The sequence below is a fragment of the Taudactylus pleione genome, unplaced genomic scaffold, assembly GCF_031769625.1.
Source record: "Taudactylus pleione unplaced genomic scaffold, aTauple2 ptg000627l, whole genome shotgun sequence".
Lineage (NCBI taxonomy): Eukaryota > Metazoa > Chordata > Amphibia > Anura > Myobatrachidae > Taudactylus > Taudactylus pleione.
Window position 1 is genome coordinate 6,910,663 of NW_028285029.1, and position 27,692 is coordinate 6,938,354.

Below are 27,692 nucleotides of genomic sequence, written 5' to 3' on the forward strand. Positions count from 1 at the left end.
CTCGGAGTAACAGCAAGTGTGCTTGATTTCCTTGTATGCCGCTATGTGAGAGGCCTGCAGTGTCTCTCACCTGTCTGTATATGTTCGGCAATGCGGGGATGTAGGATCGGGAGGATGGCTGGTTTGCTGGTTAGCACCAGGAAGTGTCTGGACTCCAGATAAGTGGAGGATGGCTGGATACACACAGACGTATTAATACTGAAGAGTCAGCAGATACACTGGTGAAGCACAGTGCGGAGGCTCACTAGATTAACTAAGAGACTTGTTTCACTGGCAACTTGCTATTGGGACAGGAGGTCCCTTTATACAGGCTGCTGGATGCTGACTGGCCAGATTTCAGAGGAAGAGCTGCTCCATTGGTGGAGGCAGCATCACATGGCTTGGACCAAGATGGCTGCGCCCATCTACTCTGTGGGATGCTGGAGCAGCTGTCACAGGAGGACAGCTGATACAAGCAGAGATCAGTGGAGGAGAAGAGGATGCCATCTGAGCCAGCCAGAGGGGACAGAGCTGCTGCAGCACCATGCTGGTGCCGAGGGAGAGCACCTGCAGAGATAAGTAGCGGGGTCTGATTCTGGGGTCTCTGTGATGGCATGTGACACTACCCACTGCCCACAAAGATTACGATTTTAAAGCTAACCAGATCTACAAAATGTATCTAAAGTACTAAACAGAATTCCACAAAAAACAGCCTAGATCACAATACAGAACTATTTTTGTATTTACTGTAAGCTAATACAAATCACTATAGAGTTAGACATATAAACTAATGCAGTCATTTCTCAAACCATTAACCATGCCATTATCGAAGTCCATGTAATCTAAAGCCATTAAACTATGCAATACTTAGCCATTAAGATAGTCCAGGCATGCTCGGACCCATGGTACTGGTCTGGGTGTAGCAGAGTGTGTCCTGTGTTCCTCTTGGCTAGTTTATGAGCTCTGAGTAAATGAGCAAGATGCTATTTTCACCCAGCCTCCCATCACATGTGGGTGTGTGGTTATTCCTTGGTCAGCTGAAACTTATGGGGGTGGTTCTAACCTTTGTGTGTGTAACAACAAAGGCCAGAGAACTCATGGCCACATGTGTTGAGATGTTAATCTTTTGCCTTAGGCAGAATGTGGTCTTTGTGTGTGCGTTGGCTACACAGTATGTCTTCATATGTTAATCGACCAACCAAGCTAAATCCTGGGCCATGATAAAATAAAGGAGCTAATATATATATATATATATATATATATATATATATATGCAGTATAAAATGATTTATTAATGATTAAATACTCTCTATACTCTCTAACAGGTACATAGCTCTAGCCTACCCTCCGGTGAGTGAGAATGCCTGTGTACACATACAACATATATTGTTATGTGGCATAGTTTATCCATTTTTTGTCTTTTTTTAGAGAGAAAGTCATGTTTTATATATCTATTATCTCTGAAGTTGCGACCCAACTATTATATTTTGTGCGGTATTCGTTCAACTTGACTACCGCGTATTGTCTTATATTTAAAAATCTTCTCCACTTTGTGAGCCCTATTATAGTTTTTTAGTATGCTTTTGATTTCATCAGGATAAAATCTGCCTGTTATAGCTTCACAGTACAAATCCATAAGCATAAAAGCAGCTGAAGGACTTTAGTTTTCACACCGTGTATTAGAAATATCTCCTCAGAAAAATTCTGTTCATAACCTTTCTGAAATACAGTAGATGCTTGTATTTAAAAATATGCACACGATTACCATTTGCTATATGTTGGGATATTTTCTTTTGGTTAAAGTTTTAAAGTAATTACCATGTGTTGTGTTGAATACTCTCAAAGTGTTAGAATGGCTCTCGTCACAAGGCATACAATTAAGTTTTATTATAGCTGTCTATAAAGTTCTGTAAAAAATCTATATGTATTTTGTGATATGTCCATATCCACATTTTTAAAGTTCCATTGGAGCGTTCTATAACCATGTCTTTCACATTGTTATTGGCTGTGAAATGCTTTGTACCATATTTCCTAATACTTTTTTTAGGTTAATGTTTAAAAACTCTTTACTTTAAACAGTTTGCAGCTTCTTTGGCATGTGACCATGCTGGAATATCTTTTTAAAAGTTTTAGCGACAGTTGTAGCGTTCTTAGTTGATAGGCTTACAGCAATTGCCATCTTACTGACCTCTTTACTGTAGTATACATTTTTTTAATTTCAGTCATTTTAAATGTCCCTTTATTTGCCTTATAATATTTGTCAATCCCACAATAATTATTGGGATAATAGGCGCTTAGGAAATATCAAGAAAATGTAGAATAATACTTTCCTTCTATGTATAACTCCTGAATCCAAATTCCATGCAATGGGTCAATAACTCATGGTCACATAAAAGGAGGGAGAAAAGCATCCAATAGTGTAACACAGTTTTGAAATCAACATGTACAAACAATGTAAATATAAATATGTACAAAGTATATATAATATTATAAGTGGTCTATAGTTATAGGGAAGATCCCCTATACATTCCAATCACAAGTGTAGAATAATATCAGGCATATCAGTGATATCAAATCCGTGGTATAAAGAACGGGGTTTCCCCCCACACAAGAAACTCACAGATCCACGTTGATTATATAGACATATATAATAATGGTAGGTCCCCAAATAAACGATTCCTCCTCAGACATGCATCAAACAGTGGTGTTTATTGATGAAAAAGACGGGTCCAAAATTAAAAACATTTATTAAACATCCAAAATAAAAAGGCATAAAGTTCATACCCACAGGAAAAAGATGGAAACAGGTTCTCAATATCAAAGGCTGAAAAAAAGTGGGATCCCTCTATGCCTTGAAAAGGTCATGTGTATACCTTGTGGGTATTGAAAAAAAAGCCAGAGGTCCTCACCAAAGCATTTCAATCCTATCAAGGATCTTTTTCAAGGTGTAGAGGACCACTGGGACAAAACGACACTATATACCCTAACCAATAAAGCAATTATCCAATCCTCATCAAAGCTTCCTCCCAACACTGAATAAGACATAGGGGGTCATGCAGTCCCACTCGAGAGTGGCAGTACACTCACAAATGGGTCGATGTTCCCCACTGCGCATGCTCACGACGGAGGGAGCTCTGTCGTGCGCATGCGCGAGACCCGTCGAGCGAAGGACTTTCCTTCGCTCGGAGTGTCTCATCAAAGAGGGTGTGCTGTCGATGGTGACCAAGGGAACGCCTACCGTCTGAAGCCGGCCCCACTGACATCACTAGTGATGTCAGTGGGAGTGATTTTGGCTCTGATAGAGCCAAAATCACTCCTGGCCTTGCGGTTGAGAAACTCAACCGCAGGCTTTTACTCGCAGTTCCGATGGTCGCATTGGTCAAGACCATTGCGACCATCATTTTGCACGCTCGTATATGCTGTGGGTGATGACTCACAGCTATACGAGCGTCCAGGAGGACGCTCCATTTTAATGGAGGTGGGCCATGATTCAGAGCGAGCACTCTGGTCAGAGCGTCTGGCTCTGAATCAGGGCCATAATGCATAATACGAGTCTCTCAATTTCCAAAGATGTATCCAGGATGAAATTATTCCACTCACTGTTGTTACTTCTGGTTTCGTCAGACCGGAAGTGATGCAGCCACCCGTGACTTCTTCCTCCCGGTTCCATGTTGATTGCGTCGCACTGAAAGTGGATCCTCCTCTGCTTTTGACAGGGCTGAGATCTGTATGTACATATTACAACATTATTATTTTTTGTTTAAGGATATGTCCTTTATACAAAAGACTGGTACAGCGATGGGCACCAGGTTTGCTCCTAGCTATGCCAACATATTTATGGGGCAGTGGGAAGAGAATAATATCTGGAATAACAACCCATTTGGAGCAAACCTGGTGTCCTGGTCACGCTATATTGATGTCATCTTTTTTGTTTGGAGGGGAGATCAGTCAGCTTTAGAGGAATTTTGCAATTATTTAAATAATAATGATTGTAATATTAAGTTGTCTTTTGAAAAGAATCAGATAAGTATTAATTTTCTGGATGTTACTGTCTATGTAGAGAATGGCCAATTGTACACTAAGAATTATAGGAAAGAAACAGACTCCAGATCATATATTACTTCCTCAAGTTGTCATCATTCCAACTTGCTCAATTCGATACCGGGGGGCCAATTTAAGCACCTTAGGCGAAATTGTACCGAGACTGATGTCTTTAAGCAACAGGCGAATGACATGAGGAATGTTTTTATGTCATGTGGATATGAGGGTCGGAAGTTGATAAACAACTGGAAAGTAGGCTGAATATAGACACAAATACCTTATTGTTAGAACGAGAAAATGTGAGGAAAAAAGACGACAAGTATACATGGGCCTTCATTACTAATTTTAACTCCCAACATAGAGAACTAGAGCATGTTTTAAAGAAACATTGGTCACTGTTGTTGAGAGATCCGGTTTTGGGACATTTGATTCCAAATAAACCCTCATGCATTTATAGAAAAGCACCTAACCTTAATTACCATTTGGTACATAGTGCCCATTTGGGAACCACTAAGAAATGTGGACAAATATTATCAACCGGTTTATTTAGATGTGGGATCTGCAAAGGGTGTAAGAACATTAAGGGTACTACAACTAAGAAGTATGAAACAATAAAAATCAATGGGAAGACACATGAGATTAAGGAATTCATAACTTGCAATATGAACAATGTCATATATGCAATAGAGTGTTCGTGTAACAAATTTTATATTGGGAGAACCACTCATTATCATCCCATTTTAAGAAAGAACATGCCTGTGATATTAAATATATTAAACATTTCTTTGGTATTAAATTGATAAAGGGGAATCAACGATGTAGCGATGTTTCAGAATTGATTGCCAAAACTGAGATGAAATTTATATATCAATTCAGGATTCTTGCACCGGGTGGGATCATTAGCGATTTTGAACTCAAATGGTTCATATGAATTTTTATGTCTTTTTATGTCTTTTTTTGTTATTTTTTGTATCATTATATTTATCACTTTGTGTGGATTTTAATTTATGGATTTTCATTATTAAGATTACCGGGATTGAAATCGGATTTTATATACAGACAAATGGCCGCCGTTTTCTCTATTAGAATGAACTGGACTCTAATAAAATGGCAACCACCCTACATTAAAGCGGACATTTAGAAGATCTCAGCCCTGTGAAAAGCAGAGGAGGAACCACTTTCAGGGTGATGCAATCAACATGAGACCGGGAGGAAGAAGTCACGGATGGCCGCGTCACTTCCGGTCTGACGAAACTGGAAGTAACAACAGTGAGCGGAATAAATTCATCCTGGATACATCTTTGAAAATTGAGAGACTTGTATTATGCATTATGTCTTATTCAGTGTTGCGGGGAGGCTTTGATGAGGATTGGATAATTGCTTTATTGGTTAGGGTATATAGTGTCGTTTTCTCCCAGTGGTCCTCTACACCTTGAAAAAGATCCTTGATAGGATTGAAACGCGTTGGTGAGGACCTCTGGCTTGTTTTTCACATACCCACAAGGTATTCACAGGACTTTTCAAGGCTTAGAGGGATCCCGCTTTTTTTAAGCCTTTGATATTGAGAACCTGTTTCCATCTTTTTCCTGTGGGTATGAACTTTATGCCTGTTTTATTTTGGCTGTTTTAATAAATGTTTTTAATTTTGGACCCGTCTTTTTCATCAATAAACACCACTGTTTGATGCATGTCTGAGGAGGAATCATTTATTTGGGGACCTACCATTATTATATATGTCTTTATAATCAACGTGGATCTGTGAGTTTCCTGTGTGGGGGGCAACCCCGTTCTTTATAGCACAGATTTGATATCACTGATATGCCTGATATTATTCTACACTTGTGAGTGGAATGTATAGGGGATCTTCCCCATAACTATAGACCACTTATAATATTATATATATATATTGTACATATTTATATTTACATTGTTTGTACATGTTGATTTCAAAACTGTGTTACACTATTGGATGCTTTTCTCCCTCCTTTTATGTGACCATGAGATATTGACCCATTGCATGAAATTTGGATTCAGGAGTTATACATTGAAGGAAAGTATTATTCTACATTTTCTTGATATTTCCTAAGCGCCTTTTATCCCAATAAGCCTTTTTTTCTTATTATTCTATTAGGAGTTTTTGGTGTAACTTCATTTATTGTGGATATAGGCTGCATCTGGACAGCGCACCGGACTGTACACACATTATTTTGTATAATCCCACAATAATTGCCCAGAATTAATAACATTTTCATTCACATTTTTCAGTTAGCCATTTAATACTAACAATTAACACGTTAATATATTCTTACCTTGAATTAAGTGTTATGCACAGTTTAATGATTGGAAGTATAAAATGTGCAATATAGTCTGTTAACCCATTTTTATCTAACAAGACAACAATATATATTATTTAAGGATTAACTGCTTAATAATAATAAAACACTTTATAAGATAATATCAAACATTTATCAAATTTATATCAAAATGACATAATCAAATGGGGAGTGTAATCAAGGCCTGTGCCTAGTGGCATAGCCATCTTTCAAAAAAAAGTTTGATGGTATGCATTGCTAATTTGCAATATACTACTATCATCATATAAATTGTAGTTCTGAATGGATACTCTCTTCTCTTACTGTAAAACAGCACAATACACATGTTTGCTGATCGAAATAATCTAAACTTAATTTACACTCACTTTGTGTTCATTTATTTTAAAGTTGATCCTCGTTCCATTATTGTTTAAGTATGAATACATATCATGCAAAGCTTGTGCCATAGTAAAGACAGCAAGGAGCACTCGATAGGGAAGGGGGTCACTAGTAAAATTTGAATAACCTTGAGTACTCTTCTCCAAACTACCGTTTAGATGGGGTATTTTAGCTATTAATGGAATAAGAACATTTTTTAATTTGTTTTTGGACCTGCACTGAAATTCAGTTATCCAGATATCCTCCATTAATGGGTCAGATGTGTGGTCTGGAGGATTAACATCATCTAGAAATTCCAGTGCTCCCGGGATGTTAAATATAGGAAGTGAAAACACAAGAGTGCAGTTGACTGGTATTCTTGATACATAGGGCACAGCAATATCTGGTATAGATGACCATAATGCTGGAAAAATAAATGTCCTATTACCAGTAAATTGTGCTAGTCTGCGGATAAAATACATAAAGTGTATGGTGTTTGTGCCACAAATGATTATAATTTCAGCAGTAGTATTCTTAATAATATTCTCATTAAATGAAAATGTATTTTTATAAAAAAATGTAATCTTAAATTCAATACATATCCCATGAGCAGTTAGCTGGCTGCTCAGTTGTTGGAGCTCCTGCTCAGCACTGTCATCAGGTGAGAAAATGATTCCGACCCAGTTCCACCCAAACAGTTTTAATAACTTTGCAGTTGCCAAAAATTGTACCTGGTCATTGTGAATTGTACGGAAGAAATGTGGATAAATCCTTCTGTCACCCAGCACAGGGATTCTAGCACCGTAACTGATCTAAATGGAACAAAAAGATAGTAGGACTGTGTCTGTACACTAGGGCACTAAAGTAAATTTACACAATTAAAACTTAACTTTTATTTTAATATGTGTGTCATGGCATGGCATTAATGACTCATGGTCTCATGCTCACATCCTGCACCCATTATAGATGCAACACTTTTGGTGCATCTTTAGATGCAATGGATAAATGCACCATCGATACTTGCACTAGCCCCACGCTAGGTGCAAAACCTCCATTAGAGTATGGTCTCCAATGTAAGCAATAAGCATCTGAGTTCACAATCAGATACTATATGTGATGCTCCTGCTACTCCCATCATATCTCCATGTATCTGAATAGTCACCACCCTGTCACTGCCCATATATGCCCAAAACGGGATGCAGTCATAATCCTGACCACTCGGGTTCCAGCACTCAGAATGCTGGTGCAGAAATCCCAACACCTGCCAGAATCCAGACCACAGGCATCCTGAAGATAAGTATTGAGTGTTAGGGGGAGGGTTAGACACCGAGCAGGGGGAGGTTATGGTTAGGAACTAAAATGTACAGGGGGAGATTAGGGTAAGGCACTAAAATCAGCAAGGGAGGGTTAGGCTTAGGTACCGGTGAGGGGGAGGTTAGGTTTAGGCACTAAGATGGAAGGTGACAGTTAGGCATCGGGGAGGGAGGGGGAGGGTTTAGGGTAGTTTTATCTTACCTAAGAGTGTTGGTATTCTGACTGTTGGGATGTCACTGTTGGTATTCTTACCAGCAGCATCCCGACCACCGGGATTCCTTACCCATCTTGGAGGAAGGGTTAGAGTTAGGGTGCAGGGAGAGGGAGACTAGGTTTAAGACTTAAGGAAAATGGTTTTGCTTAGGGTGCAGGGATGGGGAGACTATGTTTAGGCACAAGGGAGGGAGGGAGAGTTAGGGGTAGGGAGAGGGTTAGGAGACCATCCGACAGGTGTCGGTATCCTAACCATGTCAGGATGCCAGCATCAGGATTCTGACCACTGAGTTCCTGAGTGATGGCATCTCATATCCAACCAAACAAAATACATTTCTGAGACCATTCATTCCAGTCACTACTTTGTCTCTATGTGTACAGTACACACCATGGGGCACATGCACTGTGCATTTTTTTAGCAACTTAGATGCATTGCGCAGATAAAGACATCAACCATTGCATGAATATTGGCATTGCGTGCAACTCAGAATCAGGACCCAATGTGTCCACAACCTCAATGCTGGTTTGATAAATTGTGAAAACAAACACTTAATTTCTATGTGGTAGGTAATATAATGTGAATTGTGCAATCTCTGGAATCCCAAATTCTTTCATATTCTTCTGGAAACAGAGTTATAAGTATTAGGTCTTTGGGATATTTTAGTTTTCAGTGATCGCAAAATATGCGCTATTTATGTGCTACAGCAAAGGAGGGACTCACTTTCAAAAATGAGCGGGTTCTGCAGGATACACTCTATGCACTCTGCAGCAGCCAGCCCAGTAACTTACCTGGTATCTCCCCATCCAATCAGCATGGAAGGCAGTGTCTCCTCATCCAATGAGGATGAAGATGTGTCCTCATTAGAAGCCTGCCCCATCCCCAGCTCACTGCCCGCTATCTATTGCATGATGCAGTGAGCACCGAGCACCAGCTGGTGCAGTAAGAACAGTGTATTAGAGTGGGAAATGGCCTGGGTACCACAGTGACACGCAGAGGAGGGCATGGCCATGGTGTATTGCCTTTGCAGTGAAGTTCCTTCTGGGTCAGCATCTGTTGCTGGGAGAAGTGTATAGCAGAGGTTCCTGCTGCGGTGAGATGATCGATCCGCTACCGCGAGATGACAGCAGAACCAGGTGGCTCTCTTCTGGGGGAGGATATAGATAGGGAAACAACCTCGGCACTTGTGGTGACACCGCGTTCCATGCCTTCACTTCTCTGAAAGTGCACACAGTTGCTGGAAACCAGCTCCATTGTAACTTGGAGAGACAATTGGCTGGGGCTCCACCCAGAAGTTGCATCTCCAGCACCAGCAGACAGCTGAGTGAGTGACAGGGGACACACGCTGTCTTTGCAGCAGCCTTCTTTCTGTGTGACTGCACTGTCAGGTGTGTATGTTAGTATCTCAGGCTAGTCCACTGACATAGTGGGTAACAGTGTATTTTTGGTAGTATCTGTTCTTTCCATTCACTTTTTTTTCAGGAATTGTAGTCACAGCCCTGTACTCCCCACACACACCATCATGTCATCAGAGCCCTGCATCCCTCACCCCATCATGTCATCACTGCCCCATCACCATAATATCATCACTACCCTGTGCCCTCCACCATAATGTCATCACTGCTCCGTGCCCCCAACATCATGTCACCACTGCCCCATGGGACAGTGTTTGCTAGAACACATTTGAGCAGTGCTGCCAGTGTGTGATGGGACCATTTGGTACAATGCCAGTGAAAGCCCCTAACCCCCTCCTTGCCCCTCAGTGCTGTCAACTATCTACCCTTGCCCCCTTCCTATCCCCAGCACTGCTGCCCCTATGCCCCTTCTTGACCCCCAACACTGTTGTAACTAGTGATGTGCACCGACCCTCATCTGTTGGTTTTGATTCTGGATCTCCCCAGGTTTTGGATCTGGATTGGTTTTGCCAAAACCTCACCTCCGTGTTTTGTTTTTCGGTTTTGGTTTTGGATCTGGATTTTTTCTTAAAAAATCATAAAAAAACTAAAAATCACATAAAATGGGCCTGTTTTACTCCTACAGTATTATTAACCTCAATAACATTTATTTCCACTCATTTCCAGCCAATTTTGATTACCTCACAGCTCACAATATTTATTTTTTTTCATCTAGTTAAGGGCCAGCTGGCTGGCTCAAAACTGAGTAATAAATAGAGTTGAGGACTGTGCAAAGATGATGGTTGTGGTACCCCTTGAGGACTGAAGAATTGAAAGTTGATAGTTGGCGCAGCCACTGGCTGAAGTAAGAAGAGTTGGCGCAGACACTGGCTGAAGTAAGAAGAGTTGATACTTGATAATTGGTGTAGCCACTGGCTGAAGAATTGATAGTTGGCACAGACACTGGCTGAAGTAAGAATTGATAGTTGATAGTTGGCACAGCCACTAGCTAAAGTTTGAAGAGTTGATACTCAATAATTGGTGCAGCCACTGGCTGAAGTAAGAAGAGTTGATACTTGATTATTGGTGCATCCACTGGCTGAAGAATTGATAGTTGATAGTTATCTGTTGATGCAGCCTCTGGGCTGAATACTAGTGGAATACAGAGCTATGATTAGGAAGGAACCAGTCCTGCAACAGCCTTGTGGGCTGGATCTCTTGGCAAGTTGTGGCTGTTACAGCCTTGAGGGCTGGTGAGGAGTGACGACAGGTGGCCTTTGGGCCATGAAACAGGATGCAGTCTTTTGGGCTGTGTAGCAGACTTGAGGGCTGAGAATCCTTGGCTGAATGTCACTATTGCATGACTTGTGCCGCCAGGTTAACACAACAAGCAGCAATTGGTTCAGATTTTTTTTTTTTTTATGAAAGGGGCATGCAAGAGATGCTGTCTGTGGCCATTACAATTCCGGAACATTCATAAACCATAACATTAAAAATGTCATGCAGCCAGCAATGCCCCAAACAGCACATAATGGAAAGGAAAAAGGTGCAAGATGGAATTGTCCTTGAGCCCTCCAACCCACCCTTATGTTGTATATATGAAGCAGGACATTCATATTTTATTAAACCAATTACTTCAGCAACAGGGACTGCCACTTGTGGCTGAAATTATTATTTTGTTTGGACCCCCACAAAACAAGCTGCCAATGTGCAGTGTACACTGGTGGCAGTGATCCCATTCACAAACTGGCTTTACAATACATTAGATTAGATGTCATCATCATCATCATCATCATCATCATCATCATAATCCGCATCAGTGTGTGCATCCTCCTCTTCTTCACACAATATGAATTTGTCCCCACTGGAATCCACCATTACAGACGCTTCTGTATTTTTTGGAATTAAGTGCTGGTAAAGATCTTCCTAGTGGAATTTGTAATTCATTTTGATGAACATCATCTTTTCCACATTTTGGTGAAGTAACCTCATACAACGATCACTGACAAGGTTCCCGGCTGCTCTGAAAACTCTTTCAGAGTACACACTGGAAGGTGGGCAACTTAAGTACAGCAAAGCCAGTTTGTGTAAGGGATTCCAAATTGCCTTTTTTCCTGCCAGTAGTGAAAGGGACTGAGTGACATGCCTATTTGGATGCTAGCCCTAAAATAATCATCAACCATTCTCTGAATGGTAACCGTATAAGACAAAGTCACGGTAGACATGTCACTCACTGTAGCCAGTTCTTTCAGACCCAACCAGATGTCATGAGGTTTTGCTAACTGATCTGCACCACCACCAGCAGTGGGTCTCTTAGGAAGTGGTCTCTTAGGAAAATTTTGTTTTTTTCCATGCAGCTGTAGATAATGAAGGAGGAGATGCTGCCATTTCAAGTTCCGCTTGAGCTGACAATTTTTTCACCTTCAGCACTTTGCATCTTTTCGATTTATGTCCATCAGAAAGAAAGACACAAGGTATGACTTAAACCTAGGATCAAGTAGTATGGTAGCCAATATATAGTGATCTTATTTCAAGAGATTGATGACCCTTGGATCTTGTTGAAGAAAATGAAGGGCTTGATCTATAAATCCAACATTCTTAGCCAAATCACTCCACTTGAGCTCCTCATTCACTTTCTCCAGCTGCTTTTGCAAAAGTCTGATTAGGGGAATGACCTGACTCATGCTGGCTTTGTCTGAACTAACTGCACCAGTAGCAAGTTCAAAGGGTTTGAGAACCTTGCACAACAAGGAAATTATTCTCCGCTGCACTTGACTAAGGTGCATTCATGCTCCTCTCCCTATGTCATAGGCCGCAGCATAGCCTTGGATGGCCTTTTTCAGCTCCTCCATCCGCTGAATTCCACCTACTGTAGTTACTACCTCTTGATTCAGCTGATGGCAGGGCAAATTCGACAGTTCTTGCTGGTGCTGCAATCTTTGACACGCAGTTGCTGAATGCCGAAAATGTCCATAAATCTTTTAGGCCACCAAGAGCAATTCACGCTCCTGTCAATTTTTTTTTAAATGTTGCACCACCAAATTAGTTGTGTGAGCATCACCACTTAATTCACATAGAATATTTTCAGCACTTTTCTAATTTTTTGTTTATTATTTATGTCATTTTAATTCTTTCACATTTCATTAACACTTATTGATTTATCCTTAGACATCTATCCTTACCTATTGTACTCAATAATTTGTCTTTATATTGGTTATTAGAAGGCAAGTATAATAGATAGCCACCTTTTTGTTGGTGTGTGATATGTAAAGTACAGGGATTAAATTAGATATTAACTCAAGCACTTCAATGTCAAAGCAGTCATATATTATTGCTATTCATTTAAGCATATGATTGATAATGGTTGAATTAAAAAAAATGAAGAACATAATACCCTTATCCATCTAAACAGTATCAAAAACCGAGATTTCACTTTTGAAGTGGTTGCTTTTCAATAACCTTTTGTACATAGGCCCTGATTCAAACCGACCCGCGAGCGGCTGTCCACTCGCAAGTGGGTCGACGGTCTGCACTGCGCATGCGCACGATGGAGGGAGCTCCGTCGTGCGCATGCATGAGATGCGACGAGCGAAGGACTTTCCTTCGCTCGTAGTGTCTGATCAAAGGGGGCGTGCTGTCGATGTTGATTGACAGCACGCCCCCTTTGGTGGGCATGCCGGGGGCATGCCTGCCAGACGGAGGCATTCCCAAGGGAACGCCTACCGTCAGAAGCCGGCCCCACTGACTAGTGATGTCAGTGGGAGTGATTTTGGCTCTGATAGAGTCAAAATCACTCCTGGCCTTGCGGTTGAGATACTCAACCACAGGCTTCTGCTCGCAGTGGCGATGGTCACGATGGTCAAGACCATCGCGACCATCATCCTGCATGCTCATATATGCTGTGGGTGGTTACCCACAGCTATACGAGCATCCAGGAGGACGCTCCATATTTATGGAGGTGGGCCCTGATTCAGAGCGAGCGCTCTGGTCAGAGCATCCGGCTCTGAATCAGGGCCATAATGCATAATGGGAAATATGAAACAGGTAAATCAATAAGTGACTGTACTGGTCATATCAAAACAGAGGGTATACCAGTTTGAATATACATCAGGCTAAATGGCATCTCATTAGCAGATATAAGATAACCTGAGTGACTGTTGTACCCTTTAGATAAAATACAAATGACCTATATGAGCTTTACACAGAATGTATAAAAGATACCACAATTCATGTTACAAAGAAAATCCATATATTTTCCTGTATGTTTCTACAGGGCTTAGCATGTATCCTGAGACCAATTTACAATGTGTAATTGAAATTAATTGGTCTTACTTGATATACAAATAAGACTTTTAAATTAAATCAGTGGGTCACAGAAGTAAGGAAAGCCCAGGGAAAAGGGTATATTACACAACTTCTGCTTTCCCTAGTCTAAATGTATCAAACAAGGGATGCGAGAGAAGTAAATATGATCCCCAGGGAAACAATAGATAAACTGCTTCTGCTGTCCCCGCTCTTGACAGTATATTCTCCCTGTTGCTATTTAAGCATTGCAGAGAGGCTGGAATATGAGAGCGCTATGCAGCAAAAGTGAGAAAAGATACCTGTTACTATTATTGAAATCCGGAATGCGGATGGTGGTGTATCTGCTGATCTGCTGTGAAAAAGCAGACCTGTTGGGTGGACGCGCATTTTGTTTTTACAGGCTTGGTCACCTGATCACCATTAGGTAAGCCCATTTCTAGTTCCCTATTTAGAGACTGATCCAATCAGCTCTTACCTTCTATGACAGACATATCTATAAGCCAATCAGGTAACAAGTAAAAAGATCAATCAAAAGTTGTGCAGTTAATGAGTGGGTGTGAATTTCCTCTGATGGTTACCATATGTAAACAATCTAAACAGGACAAATTAAGCAAGAATTTTCCCCCACTTTTTTTTTTCTTTTCCCATTGTATATAAGGTGTTTCTCAACCAGAAGGGTACAAATTGAAATACAAGAGAACTCTCCAGAGCTGGTCCGATAGGACCACCTGATATTTAGCAAACTCCATATTTTACACAACCTGCAATGGTCTCTTTCTAGCAGAGGTGAAATTCCACAGCAGGGGGACAGGCTTCACTGGGTCCCCCTGCTAAAGCATTCAGCACTACCTACTAGTCAGCTGAGACTGGGGATTCCTTGGGAAGTGGGGACTCCCCAATAAAGAGGTCCACCACCTTGGGGACACCCCAGGCCCAGGTTGATAGCTTGGGGCTATGTTCCAAACCCCTGGTGCCGGGACGTGCAGAGTTCATGGTGTAATATTAAGAAATAATAATATTGTCTTTTACCTAGAGGGCTACAGGTCCCAGCATGGTGGCCCAGGCATGCTGGTACTTGGAGAACCACAAGTACCAGCATGTCTGAGCATTAAGGGTACCTGTAGTCCTTTAGGTAAATTACAATATTATTATTTCTTAATATTAAGTAAAAAGGAAGGAAGAGGGGAATAATTGGAAAAACAATTGCACAGGTGTAAAAGTAGGTCAGAAAATGAAGTCTACTGAGGTAGGGTCTTTACTTCAAGGAAAAGATGGGGGTGCTCCCTAGAGTATACGTTTATATACAGCAAGAGAGGGTAAAGAAAAAGACTCCTTTGCAAGGCACACCCCACAATTTCATAATCACAAGTAATAGAATAGTAGTTAAAATATACCTTTTATTAAATAATCAATAAAAAGATAACATCACTAGAATAACTATCTACAACCATATTACGGAGATAAATTAAAGATCAAAGCACTAATATCACATACAGACAAAAAAATATATTATAAAAATTGACGAAAAACAACAATATTGACACAGGATAGTTATGTGTATAATCTCAGACACTGTTATTATGTATCCCTATGCACTACATAGAACACAGATGTATGTAGTCTGTATCCACTGTGATGATTATGGTTAGATCTAAGCATTAACAGATATAATGTATGTGTTATAGGTATGGTACCTTGCTGTAATTGCCGCACATATATATATATATATATATATATATATATATATATATAGGGTCTAAACATTTTGCAAGCTGCGCTATCAATGCCACCCACATGTATTCAGAAACCAAAATATTATTCTGCATCTAGTAGAAGAATCTGAAATGTATACAAATGACAGTGGTCATAACACGCCTGCTCCTTGCTACTTATCCCCTTTTTACCACCCAGAAACACCTCTTGCTAAGTCCAAATTCACTCTGCATCTCCCAGTAGAAACCATCAGGTGCAGTGTAACTTGGACACTTGCAGAATACTTCCAACATTGACCAACTGCGTGAAAATTAGCATTGTGTGTAGTTAGTTTGCACCTCTCAATCAGGCTCTTAGCCTACAAGTGAATGCCCAGCTGCTGGCCAGTTACACCTACTTATCCACAAGTGAAGATAGTTGTCTGTATAAAATCAATAACCTTAGATGTATTATTATTTACTTAAAATCTCAGTTGATTCTTTGAAATTGTCATAATAGGACTGAACTACAAAGATATCCACATCATCCATCTCATCACACACCTAAACACTTTCCAGCCTTTATTCATTCCTGATTTTCTGCTGTATGTACAAGTGTGATGGCATTTGGTGTGTGATCTGAAGCTGCAGGTACTGTAGCGCAGCCGAGAGTCTTTACATACTCATTTAAATACACAATTAGTTTGAATTCTACCGTCTTGTCCAAAAAAGTTGTTCCTACAACCATTCATAAAAATATTAAACTTTACTGAATCTTAAGGCTCATTTCTAAAGCAGATGTGATGACAGTTACCTGTGCATACCCATAAACATTCAGCATCTGTGCCATTATAAGGGTGGTATGAGAAACATGATCTCCAATAAAACCAGTTACTTTGCCATGTTCCATACACATGTAATTAGGAACAATCTCTTTGTGCCCAGACAATATCTGCAAAACATTTTCCATAGCCTTATTCTCACTTCCACAAGAATCATACAGATGATAACCCAGAGTAATATTGGGCAGAATGTCTGGGTTCTTGTTAAGCTGATTAATTGCAAAGATAAAGGCTCTGAGATGTCTGTATTCTCTACGGTTTACACTGTTCAAAAAAACATTTTCAGTTATTATCTATCAACATATCCTTTTTGTAAATTATTTCTTTTTACAACATTATTTCAAATGTTCATATTCAAATGATTTCTAATAGAAATAATAAGTGCCTAGACTATAAGTCTGAGCAACATCACCCTTTCTTTCCTCCCTGTCTATTAGTAAATGAAGTCAGAAAATCAAATGCTAAAATATTGCCCAATTACCACATATAAAGGAAGACTTGTACCCTGCGCTCATTTATTTCATTTATATATAGCCAGTCTGGATTTGTTGGCTTAATTTTATGAAGCTATAACTCATGGAGTCCACTCTCTTCTTTTTAGCAACCATATTATATATTAAGAGAACACTTCTCCAAACAGCAAATCACTGGCCTCAGACCAATAGAAATTGATACTTTTTAAAGTAGAAATTGATAAATAATTATTACGTTAATAACAAGCTTCTCCAACCAGCAAATCACTGGCCATAGGCCAATAGAAATTAATAATTTGAAATTAGAAATGCTAAATAATTATTAAGTTGATAACAAGCTGCTCCAACCAGTAAATCACAGGCTGCAGTCCAATAGAGGCGATTCTAGGCAGAGTAAAAAATTGCTAATCAGTAACCAGCCCTGGACCTCTGAGCCTGGGCTAGCATTGGAAAATATGGAAAAGACCACTATGGAATTCCACCTATTTCCCAATAACAGTGTGTACAGAGCCTGTATTAAGATTTTTTGGTTTTGCCAAGTGTCAGGATGCTACATGGAACAAAGAGGGTGTGATTCCTGCATTCTGTACATTTTGTAAGTAGTAAATTGGTGAAAGAGGGATGTGTAGGAGAGTGATATTTGAAATACATGTATACTTTTTTTGTGTATTTTATGACTTTTGTTTATTTTATTTTTTACAGTTGCCAGGGGGCCTTAATGTCTGATCATGCTGACACTTGTTCTACACATGCCAGGTCAGGCTTGCTGGGATTGTAGTCTGCCTGTAAAACACAATATTATTTACTCACTATTACCCTTGTACACATATCCAGGGGGTGCAGGGAAGAACCCTGGGGTGGTTGTCCCTAGGGAGTGGGACCCTATTTTGGTGGGTCCCAACTTTTTGGGGGATTCAAGTCCTCAGCTGACCAGTATGTGACTGGATAACATTAAGTCTGGGGGACCCCACACTCTGTATCTCCCTGCTATAGTGTTACCACCTCCCTCCTCCAAGTGTTTGTTATTTGGTAATAGGGGAAACACTACGATATGCCATTTTCCTCTCTATTTTCCAATACCAGACTAGGCTCAGAGGACCTGGCTAGTTACTGATTGGGAAGATGCATTTTTTAAAAAAAAATTAAATTTCTTCTATTTTTAACACATACTGTAATGAAGCCTGAACAGAGCATACTGATGTTTGCAGTGTGTTGTCTGCCCACAAAGGCGGAGCGGCTTCAGGGAGAAATCGGAAGTAGAAGTAATATGACAAGGAGGAACTTACATGCAATCTAAAGCACGCGAGATCTGACATTTTTAAAAAAATTAAGTTTTGCCTCATTTGGAGAACTAAATTTCTGGAAGGAACTAAACAATGCATCGGTGCAAATCGGTCCCCAAAATTTTGATTCCGTCGGATTTCTCCGAATCTAATCTGCTATTCTCTAGTTCACATTCAGTATGTTACTTACCTTAGACAGAACAATTGTTGGATCCCAAATTTATATGGTAGCACTGTCACAAAACTATTAACTGTGAATATTCCACCTATAATGATATCTCCTTCCTGGGAATATTTATACTCAAATCCATATTTATTGATTGGGGAAAGATAACATCCGGGAGCCGGGTACTGTTGCTCAGATCTGCAGAGTGTGATGCTTAGGATCCACAACCAAATAATTTCATGTGGAATATTAAATGCAATGTCAAATGCTTGCAGACATTTATTGGCTTTGTTCTTTCCTTTTAATCTCCTCACTGACATCTGCATAATTCTAATTAAATATTTAAGACTCAGATAAAACACAGTGAGACATTGAGAGGTAAATATACAGTACATTACAGCCTCTTAAACTGTTAGCTAGAAGACAATGGCCCTCATTCAGAGGTGGTCGCAAGAAGTGAGCGCTCACTCTGAATGATGGCGGCCCCTTGACTTTTCAAGTGCAGCCTCCTGGTCTCTAGCCAAGATGTGGGTTACCACCCACTGCTTTAGTGACTGACCAGGTGGATGGTCACGATGGTCAAGACCATCTCGACCATCGGGGCTTGTGATGAGACCCTAATGTTGGGCCTCAGCAACCGCAAGCCCCAGGGAGCTTCCTACTCTGATCGAGCAGGAATCTCCCCACTGACATCACTGCTGATGTCAGTGAGGCCGCCCACAAAATGACAGGTGTTCCTTAAGGAACACCTCTGTTTGTGAAACCACCCCCCGCCACCCCTACAAAACGGGTTGAGCTGTCGATCCACATCGACAGCCGCCCCTTTTGTAGTGAGCTCCGGAGTGAGACAAGTTTGCTCGCTTTGAGACAAGTTTGCACACAGTGCGGCCACTGCATGTGCACAGGGCTTAAACATCGACCCGCTTGCGAGCTCTCAGCGCTTGTGACCGAGTCTAAATGAGGTCCAATATGTGTGACATATTGTTAATAATGCATGCAGTAATTTAGCATTCATATTTAGAGTTAAAGTCATTTGGTAGTTGCAGCCCTTGCACCTAGAAAGTCAGCCTGGCAAAATTAACATATAAGTATATTAAAATAATAATATGTACACACAAGTTGAGTACATTCCTCTTTTTATATACATTACATTCATTATCAAAATTAAAGTTTGCACATAATCAAAGCAGGAGCAAGTTTAACGTATTATAATGGTAACTGGGTTTTTTTAAGTGCATTCCCTAAGATATTCAATCAGCACCTGCAGCAATGAAATCAGACCCAGGCTACACAAATCAGTCTGAATTGTAACTAGTAACTAGTCTATGGCCATTTAAATATTCAAAATTATCCAGCATAAGGTTTTTTGTCACCAGTTCCATGAGTTTGGCCCCGTTAGTTTACACCATCTTCAGATGGTGTAAGATGCTTTAAACCTATGGAGGCTTATGAGCAGGAGAGAGTTCTTCTGATCTCTCTCCCGCAGCCTCCGGCAGGAACAGGAGACTGGCACTGCGCACATGCAAAGCCTACATATGGCAACTTGAATGTCACTGGAAAAATGCCACTACTGTACATTTCCTCTTATGTACCCCCTGATAACAAATGGTCTAATTCAAAAATAGCAAAATAAAACTAATAATAATAATAATAATAATAATACTACTACTACTACTACTACTACTACTACTACTACTACTACTACTAATAATAATAATAATAATAATAATAATAATAGTACACTTATAGAAAACATTAAATGGAAATACTTTTGAATAAAAATAGTTAAAAATTACTTCTTATCATACATAAAAATTCATTGGTCTGTTTATTTGTTTGTTCCAGTTATGCATTCAGACACCCTTGAACCAATTGGGATGAAACCAATGTGAGGTGATCCAGTTGGGTTATAGCCATGTTTTAGGGGGCTTAGGGTCCTGGTTGGTGTATGCTGGGTAGAACTTTGACCCATGGAGCCTGTTCTGAGTCTTCCACTAGATGGATTTGGACAAAAACTTCAGAGTGGTAACATTGGATCCCATAAGACATACTAGGGAGTTGAGGTCCCGGTCAGACCTCTTGTTTGTGTACACTGGGCAGAACCTTGAACCAGGGTCACTGGACAGAACTTTAGCCCAGGGAGTCTGCCTGTTCTGGGCCCCCCACTGGATGGATTTGGATGAAAACTTCACAGAGGAGTGACATTTGGTCTGATATACTTAATGAAGTGGCTGGGGTCCGGGTTGGATCTCATGACGGAGTGCACCAAGTAGCACTTTGACCCAGGGAGCCTGTTCTTGGCCTTCCATTGGATGGATTTGGACAACATAACAAAAAAACATAATAACCGGTAGATTTAAACCCAGGCAATGCCAGGTATTTCAGCTAGAATTTATATAAAAATAATCACCAAAAACAAATATGCATGTTTGGCTTAAGGTAATAACTGTATGGAGGATAAAACAAAATCATAGTAAAAAGGCTAAAGTAAAAATACATTATTTTGCATATTGCTTTTTAACTTTTTTGTATTATTATTATTATTATTATTATTATTATTATTATTATTATTATTATTATTATTATTATTATTATTATTTGTAGTAATGCTGTTTTAACCACATAGTGTAGCCTACCAATATCCTGCTTTATTCAATATCATTTATAATCCATAAGTCATATTACTGTACTTGCATTTTGCAAGATAAAAATAAAATAAACATGTGGAAACCCGATAAATTATCGGGGGTGAAAAAGAAAGGTAGCCTCAGACTATTCAATTAGGCTCCCTTTTTCACCTGATAGCTGTGTTATGACCTGTTAAATTAACGTGTTAACAGTAATTATTATTATATTGGTAGTATAGCTCTTTTAATGGGTTGGGTTTGAAATACCGGCTGTCAGAATACCGACAGCGGCATCCCGACATCCAGAATCCCGAGACCCATAGGAACACAAGTAAGTATTTTCCCTAGCCTAACCCCCCTCCCTGGTGCCTAAACCTAAACTCCATCTTTCCACACCCTAAACCTGAGACCCCCTCCCCGGTGCCTAACCCTAACCTCCCCCTAGTGCCTAAACCTAACCTCCCCCACTCTGCACCCTAATCCTAACCCTCCCTCCCTGCAGCCTAACCCTCACCCTCCCCTAATCCCTAACCCCACTACCTAAGGCTAACCTCCCCCTACACCCCAATACTTACCTTCTGGATGCCGACGGTCGGCATACTGGTGCCAGGATCCCGACTTGTCGGGATTTCAGTGCAGGTATTTAGAACGTGGGCATCCTGCATGCTGGGATGCCGACTACATCCCTTTTTAACCACATACTGCAGCCTACCAATATCCTGCTTTATTTACTATCAGTTATCAAATTATAAAAGTTATATTACTGTTTTTGCAAGAATAAAAAAAAATAAAAACTGGAAACTGGAGGTAGCATCGGGCTTTATCACCTGAGGCTATTCAAATAGGCTCCCTTTTTCACTCGATAGATGTGTTAACGCCCGTTAAATTAACGTGTTAATGGGCGTTAACAATGGTCATCGGGTATTAACACAAAGAATCTGTGTAAAGTACACATATTTGTGTGTTAACTAGCTGTGAGACATTTGTTTCTATTAGTCTGACATATTCAACATTGTTTAAAACATAAATAGCTAAGGATAAAACAAATTTGTGTTAAACTAAACATTATTCATATATCTCGAACATAATGCATTGCAATGTACAATTATAGATAAACCAGTGATTTACAATCAAATTTCCTTACCAGAAGTACATTAACATACTAGAGCAAATTGTATCAATAGTCATTTAACCTAATACTATAATTCTGTATCAATGGAAGAAAATGCATACGAACAGAGAGAAAAATGTGAACTACACACCTAATCAGATTCAACCAAGGAATAAATGCAGCAACACAATACACCAATCTAATAAATCAATTCTTTTTTTACACATTAAAATCCATACATAATGTACCCTCCCTTAAAAATAAAGCATTGCTATAATTCTTCAGAACTTTGAGAATGTTTATAGTGCTTCAGAGATCTTGTAAACGCAGATATTCAGAAATATTTTTTAGCACTCAACTTGCTTTATTCTAAGTATGAGAAACACCGTACATTAGGAATATGCCAGTGACATCTGTTAAATAACAATAACCTGCAGATATTTCTGAAAAAAAATGTAAAGTGACCCCTGATCCCAAATTAGAGAAAATTACAATATATTTGTTAAAAGATTAAAAGTTACATAGACAGATGTTTTATTCAGCAATGCCCAAAATGTGTGATTAATTATCTATATTTGCTTGTAAGTTTATCTAGCATAATATTCGGTACTTGTGTACTTTACAGACTCATTGCAGAGAGAACCAAATGAATGTTTTAAATGGTACTTGTGTACTTTACATACACAAGTACCGAAAGTTGTCCCCACCTAAAGAGGAAACTTGTCCCCTCGCGGGATCACTGCACTCACTGCACTTTAGGCTTGGTGGCTCGCTAGGTTCGCCACAAGGTTATGTTCCCCCTCTATGCCCACTTGGATGGTAGGGAATGACGCTGGACACTGGGAAGGATGCTGGACACTGGCTGATGACGTCAGGGTCCTCTCTGTGAAGGGGATTTAGCATGATTGATAATAATAATGAGTGTAGGACACTTGGGTTCTCTCTGCAATGAGTCTGTAAAGTACACAAGTACCTTATATTCTGCTGTACCTACATTATGCAGATTCAAATATTGCCTATATAAGTTCGTGGAAATATCCTTGAATGTCAGTTGAATTTTCCTTTAATAATTATATTTTCTGCCTGAGGATATTTATGTTAAATTGTAAAGTCCTCCATTACCAGGTGATAGCAGGTCCATTACTCCAGATCTGCAGAGTGTCACACACAGGACCAGCAACCAACACAAAATAAATAAAAGATCAGACCCCTTTTTACCATAATTACAGAAACTCAGATGCATTTGACGAGGATTTTGCTCTTTTTCTAGGCTCTGCACTGACTTCTGCACAAATTGAATATTCAGGATGTAGAGAAAAGAGAATATTCTGAGAGCTTTATATTCTTTGCATTATTCCATTTTTATTAGTTCGTGACTAAAGAGTAATTCACAAATAGAACTGTAAAAAGGAAATTAATAAATAACAGATTCAACACAAGGGGGCATTAAATTTAGAAGGGATTTTATGTTTTGTTTCATAGCATAATATAATCAATATCTTTAAACAACTGTACTCAATAATGGTTTAAAATGGATATAAAAAAAACTATTATAAAAACATAACAAAATATAACATGATGCTACTACTTTATGCAACCTGATACCAATGGTATTAACCACTTCCAACCTGGTAAAAAAAATGGCATATTTTATTAGCGACAATGGGCCTGATCATGAGTCAGTTGCAAGTTGGTTTCCGACGCATCTTGTGGAATTAAGCATACTGTGCAGGCAGGGCCGGTGATAGGTTTGCAAGCGCCCTAGGCAAAGTTTCACCCTGCCATCCCTGCTCCCCCTAGTTTTCTATCCACTTGTTCACTTATCTCAGGCCATTCTCTCATCTCGTGCTGCGCTCCTCCATTCCTCATCTGTGTCTGCTCCCGCTCCACCTCCAGTGTTCTCCTCTGATCTAACGATCTGCAGTTCTGTGTTTCAGCAGACAGCTTCTCCAGTCCAGACTTGTAGTGGCAGCGTTGCACCGTCACAGCATAACGTCCGCGATGATGCCGGGAACAGGTACCGCTAGCAAAAGGGGTGATGATCCACCTTGTCAAAGAAGGATGTTTCTGAGGGAAATCCTTCTTTTTTTGTTAGGTGGACTCTTCGACAGCCTCCAGAGGCTGTCGCCCTTAGGCAGCTGCATCCCTTGCTTACCTTCTCCTGTGGCTCTAGATGGTAGTTGCCCCTAGAGGATTACTCTCCGTCTATCCTGAGGGGTGGTTGCAGCCGGCGATCTTAAAGTGCCATTGTGATGATTCGCAAATCTTCATCCAGGTTTTTTATCCTCCCCCCCATCCCATTTTTTTGGAATATTATAACCAAACCTTCTGTCTTTCCCCACTACCCTGCCTCAGTTTTTATATGTTTGTAAGTCAGTATGTCTGTTCCAGTTATATGATCTCGCTTATATATGAGCAATAAATATTATTTATATGAAAATCCATTTACACTGGTAATTATCACACACTCCCTTCACATAACTCTCCTTAGGTGAGCGCGAGCTACTCGAGTTAGGGTTAGGCTGCAGACCCAACAGACAGAGATCGCAAATGCAGATGGAGGGACTAGTCCATATTTTCCTTGAAATGGGCATTTCAAAAAACATATGGTGGTGACAATGCAGATGCACAGAGCTGTTCCTTCTAGTGGGAGTGTCATGGAAGTGTTCTGGGCATGTTGGGCAACTTCAGTAGCATACAGACAGAGATGGTGCACCTATTTCAGAAGGTTCTTTTACACCCAGTGTGAAGTGGGCACATGTCCAGATACTAATGATGATAGTTACAGCTGCAGATGCAAAAACAGTGGGTGTGATGGTATTCTACATGCACGACTATTACTTGTGGTGTTGTCTCAACAAAGATAGTGGAGATGCTCTGGAAGAGACTATGAGGCTGCTGGAGGTATAATTTTGACTGTGTAAGCAGGTATCAGCAAGCACGGCTATACTACCTGGAAATGGAGAGCATATAATGCTGGACTGTGGGTGCCACCTACTGCATCTGGTGTGGCATTCAGGCTACCTGTGTAATATAGCTTGGTGTACTCCTCTGCAGCCATTTTCTTCCTGATAGTGATGACATTTTATGTTGGTTAAAGTTCCAGGATGTCTCTGGTAATCCCGCTTTTGATTCTTCTACACAACCAGGGTAACCTGTAATCTTCAAATACATTCTCCCATGAAAGAGTCTAATTAATCAGAGTGCAATTAAGTTTAAGCTACATACTGAAAACTTTCCCACCAATAGGACCAAGATGCAATATGTGCTTTATGTATCTAACCTGCTGCTTACATGCTTCTTCCTGGCTGTCTGCCCTCTCTGTGTCTCCCTTGTCTGTCCCCCCCCTATAGAAAGTAAGCTCTCATGAGCAGGGCCCTTTTCCCTTATGTGCTCTTCCTTAACTCAATCATACGATCATCTACTCAAAACTCTCCACAAGGGCACTTAACACTTGGTAGTTGATGCCCTGCTGCTTTTTTGAGTGTTATGATCACTGCAGAAATGTTTATAAACCATGTTCTTATCCTGTATTATCTTGTACTGTAAGTCGCTGTTTTATGAGTTTGCTCATTTGTTAATGTACTTTGTGAGGTGCTGTGGAACCCTTGTGGTGCCATATAAATAAAGGATAATAATAATAAAGGATAATAATAATAATGTATTTCCTCTCTGACCAAGTGCTAGCTTGGGGTTACCCTTTGTAGGAGAGATATAAACCCATGCTGCAAGATTAGTCCAGCTTCTTTCGAACATGGAAACAGCAAAAAAACTGTTGCACAGGAAAATAATAGCAAATAGAGCCCAAAGGAAAATACCCCTAACACTAATAATTGTCAATCCGAATTAGAGTCGAGGGTGCTACCACAGATCCAAGTTTGCATGTATAAAAGGAAGAGGAAAAGGGGATCTGTAAATGGTGCACATATATAAAATCTGATCTTTATTCAACTGTATAAGATTACTCACATTACATATAAGCAATGCGAAGAATTAAAATAAAGACAGAAAAAAGATAGTGTGTAGATTGAAAAGAATGTGCGTGATTAAGAATAAAAGAATACAATAAGTATTCTATTATGCAGCTGAGTGTCTGACTTTCATGTCTTGTAATAAAGAAATGTAATATGTATCCTGATATCAGTGTCTGGTTTCTTGTACATGTGTCTAATCAAATACGTTGGAACGATTTCAAATGCACTACACTACTAATCCCACAAATTGTGTTGATTTAGATCACAACTGATTATAGATGGAGCTTGAGATTTAGATGACATTATGGGGCTGATTCAGACCCGCTCGCAAGCAATAATGCGCTCGCAAGCGGGTCGATGTTTGCCCCTTGCACATGCGCTGCCTCCGGGCGCTGCGTCGCTATGGGTCTCACACCAAAATGGGGTGGCTGTCAATTGTGATTGACAGCTCACTCCATTTTGGAGGCGGGCAGGAGGGGTGGCTACACACATGGAGGCCTTCCCGAAGGAATGCCTGCCATTTGTGGGAGGCACCACTGACATCACCAGTGATGTCAGGGGTGAGCTTCCAGCTCTATTAGAGCCGGAAGCTCACTGGGGCTTGCGGGAATGAGACCCTACCTCAAGGGTCTCATTGCAAGCCCTGATGATCATGATGGTCGCGACCATCCTGACCATCACCTGGCCACTTGCAAAAGCTGTGGGTGGTTACCCACAGCTTAGCGATCGGCCAGGAGGCCGGCTCCATTAAAAAAAATAAAAATGCCCGGATTCAGAGCAGGTGCTCTGAAAGAGCATCCGGCTCTGAATCAGGGCCTAAAGTATGTCTCAGATATTGTTGAAATTGAAGTGGTTAAAGTGGATACAATAACAGTTCAATTGCAAAGGATACAAATATCCATAGCAAGATAATTTCAGCTGTTATATTTGTCACTTGTATCAGTGCTTGGTTTCCTTTCACTCCATCATTTAATATATTTATAGTAATCATCAAGATGTGGGACTAGTCTTTCCTAAATAGGTATTTTTAGCCAGATAGTTGGTCTAATACAAATTGAATATCTTATGCTTCACTATAACAGAGAGTAATACATTTTCTCCTGATAAATAGGGATGAATTAAATAGATCCCAATAATTTTGGTAATCTCATGGCAATAATTCTGTGTCAATGCAGATCTCCTGTGTCATAAGTCACTCTTTTCCTAATAACATGTGTATGTAGATCATTTGCATGGTATACATGTAGTACCGCTGTACCCCCTAATGCTGTCACTGTACCCTTATAATTAAGTAATGAAATTCAATTGTAAATCATTTGAATTTAGATTAGGCGCAATGTCCATTAGATCGATGTGTTGGATGATCCATTGGGGCAGATGTATGAAGCTATGGAAAGTGATAAAGTGCAGAGTGATAACTGACCAACCAATCCGCTCCCACCTCTCATTTTTCAAACACAGCCTGTAACATGACAGTTGTGAGCTGATTGGTTGGTCATTTATCACTCTGCACTTTATCACTTTCCAGACCTTCATACATCTGCCCCATTATATCTTACCTGCCTGTAACTCCGGGCTTTGATGGAATCAT

The 27,692-nt window shown here is 40.1% G+C and overlaps 1 protein-coding gene across 1 annotated transcript; it reads right to left on the reverse strand.

Moving 5' to 3' along the window:
* Window positions 1–336: 336 nt before the first annotated feature.
* On the reverse strand, window positions 337–27,692 carry LOC148479287 (extracellular calcium-sensing receptor-like). Its single transcript, XM_088454701.1, has 4 exons — window positions 27,661–27,692; window positions 16,440–16,731; window positions 6,719–7,522; window positions 337–546 (listed from the first exon to the last, which is right to left on the reverse strand). The coding sequence occupies exons 1-4, from the start codon at window positions 27,690–27,692 to the stop codon at window positions 337–339; spliced, it is 1,338 nt and encodes a 445-aa protein (XP_088310827.1).

Coding starts and splice junctions, on each gene's coding strand:
- LOC148479287 (XM_088454701.1), bottom strand. CDS start 27,692: ATGATTCCATCAAAGCCCGGAGTTACAGGCAG. Junction 7,523..16,439: donor ATGTTTATGGGTATGCACAG/GTAACTGTCATC, acceptor TGTTCCATTTAG/ATCAGTTACGGTGCTAGAAT. Junction 547..6,718: donor TTAAAATAAATGAACACAAA/GTGAGTGTAAAT, acceptor TTATCTCTGCAG/GTGCTCTCCCTCGGCACCAG.